This window comes from Silurus aristotelis (assembly GCF_946808225.1).
Source record: "Silurus aristotelis genome assembly, chromosome: 9".
In the NCBI taxonomy this organism is placed as follows: Eukaryota; Metazoa; Chordata; class Actinopteri; order Siluriformes; family Siluridae; genus Silurus; species Silurus aristotelis.
Window position 1 is genome coordinate 16,423,073 of NC_139582.1, and position 13,754 is coordinate 16,436,826.

At 39.0% G+C, this 13,754-nt stretch overlaps 1 protein-coding gene across 5 annotated transcripts in view; it reads left to right on the forward strand.

Moving 5' to 3' along the window:
* The window catches only part of kif13ba (kinesin family member 13Ba), a 36,690-nt gene that overhangs the window by 1,339 nt on the left and 21,597 nt on the right, over positions 1–13,754 (forward strand). For 2 of the 5 annotated variants that reach the window (XM_083551010.1, XM_083551012.1), the window contains exons 2-8: positions 2,728–2,821; positions 10,990–11,005; positions 11,123–11,183; positions 11,933–12,025; positions 12,478–12,658; positions 12,838–12,925; positions 13,351–13,485. In XM_083551010.1, coding sequence (XP_083407136.1) covers positions 2,728–2,821; positions 10,990–11,005; positions 11,123–11,183; positions 11,933–12,025; positions 12,478–12,658; positions 12,838–12,925; positions 13,351–13,485 — 668 coding nt within the window. Of the gene's footprint in view, positions 1–2,727; positions 2,832–10,989; positions 11,006–11,122; positions 11,184–11,932; positions 12,026–12,477; positions 12,659–12,837; positions 12,926–13,350; positions 13,486–13,754 lie in introns of all 5 variants that reach the window. The other 3 variants (XM_083551013.1, XM_083551014.1, XM_083551011.1) reach the window with 2 other exon arrangements.

Sequence of the window (13,754 nt, forward strand, 5' to 3'; positions counted from 1 at the left end):
TCGGGTTCAGGGTCACTTTAACGCTCAAATCGGAACAATGATCTATTCATCACAGACGTATGTTTCTTACATTGTTATCGATTTTAACTGCCACTAAGTGGCTCAGTATACAGGGGGTATTCCAGAAATTTACCCAGAATTCACCACCCTAACCTGGAGGAAGTGCTCACTTTACCAAAATGATGTCACTTAACATGAACGGTTTTTCTCAGCAGACATTTTCATGCGTGAGATTCGGCGGTACCAGACACAGGAACTGTGCTTCTTTGTTAAAATATTTGCGTAAACCTGTCGGTCTCTGACCCTGGGTCGTGTTCACATCATTTTATTGGAAGGGATTTGTCATCATGCTCTTGCGCAGAAAAAGGACTGCTCTGGCCTGCTGGCTTGCTCTTTGAGTTTTGGGTCTTTCCCAGAAAGAAAAACAAATATATACATCAGTGTTATTGGTAAACCTGAAACGTGGAGGTGCAGTGATCCCCGGGAGGTGAACTTTGTCACTTAACTCAGAAAAATAAAAGGTATCAGAGTTCGTCACATGGTGGATTTGTGTGTAAAATTCAGTCACAAGACGACTTCACCTTATTGTGCTCCGAGATCGAACTAATCTCCCTCACTCAAGGCACCGATTTAAGACTCAGCTTTCAACATGTGCTGTTGTGTAGGTCTTTGTTTTATTATTCCTATACACTGATCAGCCATAACATTATGACCACCTGACTAAATTGTGTTGGTCCCTCTTTTGCTGCTAAAACAGTCCTGACCTGTCAAATTTGAGCTACAGGAGCTTGTCTGTTGGATCGAACCACACAGAACAGCCTTCGCTCCCCACGTGCATCAATGAGCCTCGCCCGCCCACGACCCTTTCGCCGGTTCACCACTGTTCCTTCCTTGAAACACTTTTGATAGATAATGAATACTGCAGACCAAAACATCCTACAAGAGCTGCAGTTTTAGAGATGCTCTGACCCAGACGTCTAGACGTCACAATTTTATTAAACTATTAAACAAATCATTACTTGCTTCTGACATCAACTTTGAGGACAAAATGTTCACTTACCGCCTAATAAATAAATCCACCCACTAACAGGTGCCATGATGAAGAGAATCAGTGTTCTTCACTTCACCACTTAGAATAATGTCCCAATATTATACCTGATCGGTGTATATGTTCAGGGCATAATGAGCAGACGAGAGTTCACTTAGATGCCTCTCCTTGCCTTACTTCCTCAGATCTCTCCTTGTTTCTGTTTCTGTGTGTGTGTGTGTGTGTGTGTGTGTGTGTGTGTGTGTGTGTGTGTGTGTGTGTGTGTGTGTGTGTGTGTGTGTGTGAACAAAAGAAGGAAGGGAGTCTCAGCCAGCCATAATGAACTATTTGCTAACGTTGCATAACAGCATGTTCCTACAGCTCACATCAAGAATTTAGAGCAAGGTTATTGTTGGGCTTTTCGATAATTTTCCCTAAGCTTCAACTCGACAGGAAAGAGATGAGCTCACCAGAGTGACGTGTACAGGGTGCGTGACCAACGAGGCGGCGCTTTACTGATTGCTTCATGAACATTTTTATCTCCAAACCATTTTTTATGGGAAAAATTATCGCTGTTTTATTCCACAAATAATCAGTTTTCAGTACATCAGATGTTTCTACACGTTCTTTCTCTCAGCTCTTCCTCCAGTTCCGCTCTCCCAGTTCCTCCTCCAGGCTCTCGGATGAGGCAGGAAACCGAGGTTTCCTCTTTAAAACGAGCAGCTCGTTGGCATTTTGGTGCCGTTTTGTGCCGTGTCCAAGGATTTTTGAGTCAGCGACACTTCCTCTACAAGTTTCCATCACTGAGCTGCTAGGACACTGAATACGCTATAAAACCAACAATGGTTATTAGTGAATAGAATTAGAATGTACTTTCCTGGTCATTCGTTAAAGACCGATCGTTTCCTTTTTTTGTCTGTGGTTCTGTTTTGAATGCGGTTATAAAAAACATTCTTGTGTGTTTTACATAATTAAATTGAATAGTCAGGGACATGAGGTGGTTATATATTAAATAGCATATAATTAAATCGCATTTAATCAACGTTTTGCTCCAGGAACCATCAACTGCTGGTCCAGTACGGAAGGTTCTAATGGGACGCTTTATGACAAAGTTGTGTGATGAACCAGCATTATTGTTAAGCCGATTATTTTACAGTAGTTGTACGTTCTGACGTGTGTTTCATTCTTTTTACACCACAGCGGTTTGGCATTGTAACATTACAGTTTATTAATCAAAGAATGATTTACTTGGTATCCACTTTCTAATCTTTGACAATGCAATATCCGATGGGATAATTAGATGAATGTGACGAACGGGATGTTGTTGTTGTTGTTGGTTTTTTGTTTGTTTTAGTTCCAGCTATAGAATCATTCTGTAATTAACACGTCCTGCTTTTAAGCCATTAAACCTCGTTACCTCTCAAGTCAACAAAACGTCCTGCATCAGTCATTCAACAAATCGCTCGAGGGGGCAGTTTTTGTTTAGTTTACTCTCGGAGTGTTTGTTTGTTTTCAGGAGTATTGTAATCCGTATAGTACCCCCCCCCCCCCCCCCCTTTATCATTCTTTCATACTATCTGTCGCAGGTGGTTTTCTTTTGCAAAGCCAAAACAAGCACATAGGCCTATAATAATTTATTACCCATAAATTGTAAAATGTTCGTGTTTAAATCCATGTTTCGCCTTTATATTTATCAACAGAAAAGGACCTGAACACAAAATGTGTGATCGAGATGGAGGGGAACCAAACCTTCCTGCATCCGGCAAGCGGGAACCTGGGAAAAGCCGACTCCAGGTAAGCTCATGTCACGTCAGAGTTTTTATACCGGCTTCGTCTTTATTCCGTGCGATGAAAACAAATCCGATTTTATACAGAAACGGTCCTCTTTTCACTTTACAAATACCCGTTTCAGACTTCACTGATTGGTATCGTCCTGCTTCGTTCAGATGTAGCAGTGGTCACGGAAAGTTGTCACATGACCCTAAACCGAGGAGTGTTTTCGTCTCATATCTGGGTGAGCTATTAAGACAGACACGTGACCAGAACGAGTTGTGTAGAAACGGCTGTTTTCCAGGCGATTACACGAGGAATGATCCCTACAGTGTTTCCACTCACAGCAGTGTAACCTTGGCCCCTATTTAGCAGAAAAACGCTACGTTCGGTGGCTCAAGATAAGCGTTTCCACTTTCTTGCTGCCCGTACGAAAAGGCCAAGACTTTCCCCTGTTCCTCCACTTTTAGATCCCTATACAGATTGCAGAACCAGAAATTACAGCTGGGTCACGTGAGGATAAAGAGAAAAAGGCAGCATTAACTTGTATCACTTACATCATAAATAAATAATAAACCATTGTGTCTGGTGGTGTTATCAGAAAACAATCCACAACAGGATGATGTCCATTAGTTCCCAACTCATCCCAAACAAAGTGCTTAATTCCTTTTATGCCACTGTAAATATTAATGTATAGATGGATAGAGACATCGTTGTCATTGCATAGTGCAGGTACACGGCAAACAAATGCAGTTTAGCATCTACCAGAAGTGCAAATAGTAGCATTTGTGCAAACTGACAATAAATGTGCAAATATATCTATAGAATGTAAATATATGTGGATGTATGTACAGCAAATAAATATGAAGGTCATAATTCATATAAATGAATATTTATATATGGACAAATGTTGAGAGTTTATATTAGTACAGGATGTGTGTGTAAGGCACACAATGTGAATGTTTATATACAGTTATTAATGAGTTTATTTTATATCCCTATACACTTAATTTATTAATAAAAGTGCACATCATACTATTTTTTTTTTAATTAGTTTACAGCTATATCTCAGAAATTTCCCCACTATGGGACGAAAAAAAGCCATATTTTACATCGTGAGCTCCCATTCTCTCCTCCATTATAGATGCCGTTTTGAAGAAAAAAAAAATTAAATTTTCTGGAAAAGTTCCAGCTGATACCAGAGTCTCCTTCCATGCATGTTGGATAAACTAAAACACCCTAACCTTATCACTGATGACACTCGTCTGTTGATCCATAATGTAGACCTACACTGATGTCCATACTGCTGTAAAAGAGAAATAATTAACACCCTCTGGCCAATCACAATCCAGAATTAGAAGATTTTTTGTGGGTTCGGCAGCTGTTTATTTTATTGCAACTAAATATTTAAGGAATAAGGAATTTTGTCTGTTTTGTGCAGCGATCATTTAGGTGTGTGTGTTTGTGTCTGGGATAAAGTTGTGTATAACCACGCAGCACTTTGCCATGCGTCAGGGCATAACTCTCCTCCGACTGTCTTCTCCTTTTTTTCCCCCCTCATCCCTCTGTCGCCATGGCGACGGGGGGTAAGGTTAAACCTAGGTCATTCTCAGCCGAATGACGGCTCTCCACGTGAGACAGCCGAGCATAGAAGGTAGCTTTAGCATCTGTTGGCCATAAACTCTTGTTTTATGGCAGTAGACAAGCGAGCACCATTACGGCTTTCTCTGGATGCAGCGCGGACAAAAGGAGCCATTTTTAAACTTGGAAGTAAAAGGACGTGCCGCCTGCTGCCTTCACCCAACAGACAGTTTAATTGCAGACCGGAGTTCATGTGCTGAATTCGTGCCCGCGTTAACGCCGCACCAGATGCCTTCGACGACGCGGTTCACATGGGCACAACATGGCCGCTCGCACCTCCTGCACACTCCGCTTCATATTCATTGTTCAGGTGGGCGTTAGACAGCATACGGCAGCCCACCCGTCACATCAGACAGTCTCTTTCTCACTTCCCTGTTGTCTTCCTCTTCAAGGGAATTATTTCCATGACTTTGCATAAATGTATTTATCTCCGTACCTCGTACCACACACTCGGATGGGTCTTAGTGCTTGAAAGTGTCCAGATTGTAGGAAATCATTTTTTATTCTCGCAGTTCACACGATGGTGTCCATTTAAAGTGGTCACGTTTGTGTTTATTATTTTTTTAATACATATTTTCTATTCCTGATTTATTTATTTATTTATTTATTTATTTATTTATTTATTTAAATATATATTTATTTGGCACAGTAAAACATGCTTTACAAAATAAAAATCTGAACGAAAATAAATTGGTACAAATAAATGATGCTGAAAACAGTATAAAATAACATGAATAGTTTAATAGATAAAATTAGCATTGATGTATTCAAAATGTAAAAAAATAATTAAATAGTTATTAGTAGGGCTGCAGCTATCAATTATTTTAGTAATCGAGTATTCTACCGATTACACCATCGATTAATCGTATCAGAAGTACGTTTTTCCTTATCAAATCACAATACTAAATATACAAGAGCAAATGAGACGAGTCTCTTAAATGAACAAGTAATTTGTTTCCTTTTTAATGCTGAAATTGCAATCTGTAAAACCTAAACCCATTTAGTGCATTTAATTGCCACATTACATTAAAATACAAATATATAAATTAAAATATAAAAATCAATTATAAATTACTCTTAAAAAAGGTAAACGCACTGTTCAGTTTTTTCTGTTTTAGTATGAAATTATCCCAAACTTAGGAAACTTTCTGTGGTTTTCTTTGGCTTGAATCTTCTCCTCATCCTTCGCTGTTTTCTCTCTGTTCCTCCATTTTTTCATTCTGCAGCTTCTTCTGTGTTACCTGTCAAGTGCGTTTCAAAGTTTAGTGGGTGGTGCGTCAGTAATTATGATCCGTAGGGAAACACAATGAACTAAACTAAACTAAACTAAAACTACTAAATGAAACAAATAAATTGCCTCAATGATTTTTTTTTTTTTATTAGACTTACTCAAGTTAATTGAGGAATTGTTTTAGCCCTAATTAATAGATACAATTGTAGTGAGGTATTTTAAATATTAAAGTTTTTTATTGAATTATTCACAATTGTTTATCTTTCTTTCTTTCTTTCTTTCTTTACTATAGGTGTAGTGTTGAGCTGTTCAGCTTGCACTAAAAAGCTTTAGTGTTTTTTCTGTCCTGGTTTATTGCAGCGTTGTTTGTTTAAGGTGTGTGTGTGTGTGTGTCTCGTTGTACTTCGTGTTGTCACACCTGTGTCATGTTGTAGCAGGTCTGTGATGATTAGACTCTTTTAAGTAGCTTCATTACTGTTAATTCATTTCCGTCGTTGTAAATAAACAGGCTTTTGTATAAAGTAGCTAAAGGCACAATAGGCGTTTTTAAAAGACTTACTAATACAACAACCTGGAAAATATATAACGTGTTTAAAAAATAAAGTCCCGGTTTTACTACTGGTGTGTTATATGGCTGAGAAAAAACCTTGTAAAAATCTGAGACGTTTGTATTTGGATTAACCTTTTCCCAAAGTTCTCATTTTTATAGAAACTTTTCGTCTTATAATCCTCTCTTAGTCTGAAATCAGCAGGTGCTCAGTGCAGCCAGGTAAATACAAATAATCAAATAATCACTCTACGTTTCAAAAACTGAAAATATTCCAGAAAAAATTTTATTGCACCTTTAAATCTTATGTTGTAAAATATGACAAAACATGACCTTTAATCTCCTTGAATTATTTCATTATTATCTTCTATTTTGAAGTCATGTCAAAGCCATCAAGTTTTCAGACATGACTCCATACTGACCAGCTGTTCTCCTGCTTCAGAGCATCTGTAACATCTCACCACATCTTCAACCCCGCTTAAAGATTATTAAATTCTTTTGTTTTTATTACTGAATTTTTGTAAAGATTTACTGCAAGATAATTCACAGCCTGGCGAACCTAGTTTGCGTCTTAATTTTTCACTGGAGCTGTTTCCTTCTTTTCATTTTCTTGCCTTTTTTTTCCCGCATAGATGCAAACATAACACTGTTGGATCAAAGAGCTGATTCAGAAAAGAAAGCTGGGAAACGTTAATGAACAAGAACGGCTTTGTCACTTAGACAAGTACACTGCAGTGAAATCATTTTATTTTTTTTATTTATTTTTGCCAAGCTTGTTCTTATTCTAGGGTCAGATCACAAGGTCAACTTAAACCCATGACCTTCTGAACAGAAGCCTGGAGCTTTACACACTGAGCTCAGCTTTTTTTTTTTGTTGTCAGATATTTGATTATACTCTGCATTCTATTTACGCATATTTTTTATTCTATTTATACTATAAATATAGACACACGCGTGTAGTAAAATATATAAGACATTACAATACTTCTGATCACTCAGAAAAATACATTGTAACAATGATATACGAGGTGGTATCAAAAAGTTTCAAAACTGGCTGTTTACAAGAAAGTACTTTATTTATTTATGTTTACACACCATCACATTTAAAGTAGTCCCCTCGCACAGCAATACAGTGCTCCCAGTGTTCTTCTGGAACGTGTCCTGGAAGTCTTCTTTTCTAATCGCTTTGTGATGGATCTCCGTAATGGTGTCAAAACGGCGACCTTTGAGCTGGATCTTCAGCTTCGGGAGGAGGGCGAAGTCCTCGAGCCAAATCTGGCGAGGAGGGTGGGTGCGGAACTGAGATCGGGGACTGGGTGCGCACGTGCTCAGAATAGCAGACGTGGTAACACGTGTTCAGAATAGTCACCAGTCACCAGTCGCTCAGCTCCCGATGTACACAGAACGATGTCTTTTTTTTGACTTATGAAGCTCGGTGCTCCCTGTGACTGTGCGACATTTTCTTTTTTTATTTCACCTCGAGTGCTGGTTTAGGAAAATAATTGAAGACAGGGTGGTCTGTTCTGGATTGTTTTTAATTCTTTTCATTGCACTAAAATTTCCCACAGTTTTGTTCGCAGTTTATCAAACAACGTGTACTTTTTATCCTACCAATGTTGTAGCATCTATAAACAGTTTGCTCCCCCTGCTCTCGAAAACAAACCAAATGTGCACCTTAACCTATTTTGTACTAGAATGAAAAATGAGAAACGCCTGACTGTAATGTGGGTCAGGATGTGAACACGACGTCACCTCACCGCTCACGGGCTGAATATTCACATACAACTGAGGCGTAACATTATTCTTTTTAAAAACTGAGAGACGGAGAAGCTGAGAGACGGAGCGAGAAAGTACGTGACGGCTTCCTTCATCTTTCTGACGTCGTGTCACACGGTCACGAGATCAGGAGTCGTGGGGGGAGACATGATTCTTAATCACCCCTCTGACTCACACTGACAGCTGCCTCTGTATAACAGTGTCAATACTCCATCATACTTACTCACAGCTCAAAGTCTGCAGCACATGGACAGATATAATGCCACGATTATGCTGCTGAGGTGATGTGCATGTGGGGTTACGTGAGATTATAAGCTCACATGGTCTCCGGCTGTGTTTTCGTAGTGGATTTTGGTACTGTAGATGATCGCAGTGTGTTAGTCATGCAAGTCAATGATTATTAAATACATTTAATAAATAACCAAGTAAATTATTTGCGTGAACGCACGGCAAGGTGGAAATTTTTTACATTATTTTCAGGAAATGATGTTTGTGTTATGTTATGGAGAAACACACAGTGCATGTAGGGGGTGTGGCCTCAGTGATGAATGTGCAGGTAGAAATTCAACTGAAATTGTATTAAATCTGGTTGATTTTCTAAAGATTTTTTTGCAAGATTTTTTGCTACATTTATGCTCCCCGTTAAAGGCTCACCTGCAATTTTGTAAATTTTCAGTTTATTTACATTAATTCCTATATATTCCTGTTAATTTCCATGAAAAGTTTTGCAACCCTAGTCTGAAAGATGGACAGGATTTCAACAAATTATATATATATTTTTTTCCTACATAAATTTGTATATTCGTAATGAATTGCAGCTAATCACTTTCCGTTTATTTATTCTTCCTTCAGTTCTGCGAGTGCATGAGTCAGGAACCTGGCATGTAATTAAAAACAATTAAAAAAAAAATCCTGACTCATCAGTAATGCTAGCGAGTTGCAGCTAGAGCCGACTTCAGCTTCCAGTTTTGTTTTGTTTTTGCATGTCAAATGTTAACAATAAAAAGGAAAATGTGTGTCTGTGGCCAGAATAACGGTTATCAAGTGACTCATTTCTCAAGAAGTTTATTTCTCTACCACTCCTAGCTTTTATTCCAAACCATTCTATTTGGAAGTTCTTGTAGTGCAGTATTACATTTAAACATGTAATTGATATATCTGGTGCATTTATATTCATGTAAATAATACAGTTATACCCATAATTGTATGCCAGGGATTTATTTATATGCAATTTCACAGCACTTCAGTGCTCATATTTGAGGGCTTTTTTTTTACCTGAGAAGGAGGAACCGGATGATCCTTATCACAGAACGCCTGGTCACTGGTTTAGACTCGGCCCTTCGTTAGCTGAGAGTTATTCAGCGTCCCGTCGAGCCTTGCTGTAATAAACGAAAGGAATTTAGGAGCATGCTGTGTGCACTGCTGGCCTCATCCTCAGAATTCGAACTGTGCAGCTATGCAGGAGTGGCAACTGTCTCTAGGGAAATGAATGTTCTGCACGGATGTGTGTAAGAGTGTGTGCACTGTGCAGGAGTGCAGCAGCTGCAGATGCAATCCTCACACTGTCAGTGCTCACTCAAACAACCACTCAGAAACAAAAGATGAGTGACGAACTCTGATGAGTGCCAGAAGTTAAAACTCTCCAACAACCCAACTTGTGTGTTTTTTACATTTTCCCAGTATCCTGTGCATTATTACTGTCGTCAGTCTCTGTATTTTGAGCTAATAATAGCTTAATGCATTACTACAAGGGTGAACATGCTAACGGATAGCCTTACATTAGAGACCTAAACGAGTTACTTCCTGTTTTTATTCACGTTATAGCAGATGTGTAAACAGCCCATCATCCCTTTAGCCTGTTTTTTCTCGTCTTTCTTTGAAACGAATAACCTTCAGCATGTGCCATGTTACTGAGAAACCTCAGAGCAGAAACTCTCTTGAAGATGTCGGAAAATTTACAGATTCTTTTAGGACACCGGAGACTGCGTCCAAAAAGGTTTTTGTTAAGGACGTCGCTATAACAAGTACATTATAGGTTTTGCTATGGAAATTAGGGATGCACTGAATTTTCGGCCGAAAAACGTTTTTGTCAAAAACGTCAGTTTTTGGCTGAAAATACAAATATGCCACCCCACGTTTAGCTGTTTTCTCTTCTCCAACACATCAATCCTGCACGTCTCACCCAGCAGACGGCCCCCAGCGCCCCAAAAAACTGCTCCACAGGGGTCGAATTGCTTCCAGCGCACTTCGCGGCGTGACTGGAGAGACCGCCGTTCCGCTCGTTATCTAGCTGCAGAGTTCTCTAAAACACGGCCTGATTTAAATGCCGAGCCGAGTCGAGCACAAGGTCAATGGAACCGAAACGCCATTTTGTTTTGTGTTTCTGCATCATCGGCTTTTTGGATTGAGATCATCCAAGGCAAATGATAAAGGCAGGAAAGGGTTTCTACCGATGGCCATCACAGTATTTAAACATTTTTATTGCAGGATGCAGAAATAAGCAGATTGTGTGAGCGTTGTTAGTCGTAAAGGATAAGCCGAAAACACGGTTTGCAATAAAATGTTTTTTTTTTTTTATTTATATATTTATATAAAATTCACAATGACAATCCTAATGCATAATTTTATTCTGTTGCCATACGCATATATATGGGGTGTCCTAGAAGTCGTAGAGCAGCTCTGAGTCAGAGCTCACAGTGTGTTTACTCTGGTCTGTCAACCTTCTCTTTCTCGCCAAGGGATCTTGTGTTCAGGTCCACTGAGCAAAGTACAGCTGATGACATGGACTCAGGGTTTAGGTTTCTGGGTCCTAGTGCATGTTAACTTGAATGTTTTGGAGTACAGAAATTCTGATACTCTTGTTGATTTAGTTGTCTTGGACACTATTAGACGCTTAATGTTTGCCTTTTAAACAAAAAACAAAAAAAACTGTGTTAACCCTGATCATTAATGTTTATATTTTTGTTTTTTCCCCCCATCCCGTTTGTGTACTGGAAGCAGGAGTCAGCCCAAGGTAATATTATCTTAAATCCAAGTGCACACTTCACTGCATCCTATAAAGTATAAATCAGTCAAAAGAGCAAAGCAGTGATGTTCAAATCTTTTTTTCTTCTTTTTTTTTTACCTTTAGGTTTTCGCTTACGATTACTGCTTTTGGTCCATGGATGAATCCGAAAAGGAAAAATATGCAGGTATTGTTAAGACTCCGGTCAGATCTTCAGTAATACTTTTACAAGTATTGCTTTGTGTATCTGAACACCGGACTATGCTTCTGCAAAAATATTTTTTTTACTTCAGAAAATATGGCATACTTCCTTAATAAAAACGGTCGATGGACATGCCAATCTGAAAACACTGACAACCACCAGGAAGCCCCGCCCTCTTTTGCACATTTCATATTAGTATTGTTTTGTTCAAAGTGTTAACAGATTTTTTTTATAAAGTTTATAAAGTAAAAAGTTGTATCTAAATCAGTAAGCCTAACACAACAGTGTTCAACATGAAACAACACAATCACTGTACTTGGACTGTAGACTTGACTCCTCCAGGAAGATATTATGTGACCTAGTAAGAATTTTATAGGCTCACAATTGATCTGTTATTTTGCAAATATTGTAAAGGCAGTGATGATTTATCGTGAAGTAGTTCATTCGTGCTAATATGGGCTGTGTGGAAACCTTTCCCGGGGTTGTTTTAGCAACATTAGATGAGCAATTTTCAAAAGAACAACATCAAAAATGTACCAAGAATACACACATGAGACAGAAAGATTCTTCTGCTGTGTTACTGCTTGCTCTTATAAACAGGTAAAAAAAAAAAGTTGATTTTTCGATTTTTCAGCGCCACAAAAAACAGCACCCTTGTAAATATGCAGGCAAAGGTGTGTTTGTAGCTGATTCGAAGAAAATCTCTATTTCTTTGACTCTCTCTCTGTTTATAGGACAAGACATCGTGTTTCAGTGCCTCGGGGAGAGTTTGCTTCACAACGCCTTCCAGGGTTACAACGCCTGCATCTTTGCATACGGACAAACCGGTGAGACTTGCTCCGTACTTATCCACGTCGTCCCACGGGCTCAAATTTAACGAAAAATGAAACTGACTTTTTGTTTTAAACTGTGTTACGTGTTCACGTAATAACACATTTGCCATTATTGTAATTTTCTCACATTCACAAGCAGCTTTACATCCGTTTCCTGTTATATTCCGTTGACTGTATCTATGAGCTACTTGAAATAAAATGTAATCGCTAGGAACATGAAAACTCGACGAAACTGGCCGTTTTTCTGTTTTTATATACGGCTTGTGTACGAACCAAAAAATGACCATTCAACTAGTTAACTAGTTTAAGTTTTTTAATAAAACAGTGGCGGATGTTTGTGTGTGTGTGATTTCATTCCAAGATAACCGTTCCTGGATAGTTTCCTGAAAAGTCTACACATCTTCCTGTGCACTAATTGTAGTGTGTCTGTGTGTCTTGTAACATAGGCTCAGGAAAATCATATACCATGATGGGTTCTGCAGATCAGCCAGGTCTGATACCACGTCTCTGTAGCTCGCTTTTTGAGCGCACGCTGCAGCACCAGCGAGAGGAGGAGAGCTTCACCGTAGAGGTCTCCTTCATGGAGATCTACAACGAGAAAGTTCGGGACCTCCTCGACCCCAAGGGGTGAGGATCATCACATGACTTTGAACAGCACGGATCACATTCGTTATGTGGTTCAAGAGCTGCAATACTCATTGCCATTGAAGGAAAGCTAATGCAGAGACTAATGTAGAAAGGATGGGGATAGAATTTTTCATGAGCGAGATTCTCTTCTGATGCCGACCCTCACCGTTTGTTCACAGGAGTCGTCAAGCTCTGAAAGTGCGAGAACACAAAGTCCTAGGACCGTACGTGGATGGACTCTCTCGGCTCGCCGTAAGGAGTTACAAGGTAAGTCTAGTATAGACACGACGAGCAATTGAAGTTATTACAAAGCGGTTACTATTTTTACCCAGCGTGTTTTTACGGCCGCTTGTGCAATGTATTTAGCAAAATCTGTTCAGTGTTTTGCTCAATGACCAAGAAGCGTACATTCGGAAAAAAGTACACATTATACAGTTTAATCATTATTATTCAAATGTTATGAATGCCACAAAAAAACACAGTCTCAACCTGTGATTTGCAGCTGTGACCAATCACAATCCAGATAAAGGATTTAAATAGTTCTCCAGGTTTAAGACTCTTGTTTGGAATTTTTTAGAATGAATTCAAACTGAACTTTTTGAGTGAAAAACACCCGTTTTGTAATTTTTTTGGGGGGGTTTTATTAAAATTGAGCGTCAAGGATTTTGAAAAATCTGTTCATTTCCTCTCAGGACATCGAGTCGTTAATGTCCGAGGGGAATAAATCTCGCACCGTGGCCGCAACCAACATGAACGAAGAAAGCAGTCGCTCCCACGCCGTTTTCAACATCATCCTCACACACACACTCCGGGACCTGCAGTCTGGGGTAAGACCTCGCCCCGATGACCTCATTGCTCCATCCGTGTTTGCTTTTCTCTTTATCAGCTGCTGTTCATGCAAATGAGCTTTAACCCTTTCTGTTCTGTCTAGTTTTATATTGGACTTTCCTTTTACAAGATTAGTTTTCAAGTTTAACAAGGTTAAACGTTTTACAGACAAATTGGAGATTTTGTTATTTCACTATGAGGGAGAAAATAATCTTATTTTAATTACCTTAATAGAATTTATTTCATTATTTTTCATCCAATTATTTTT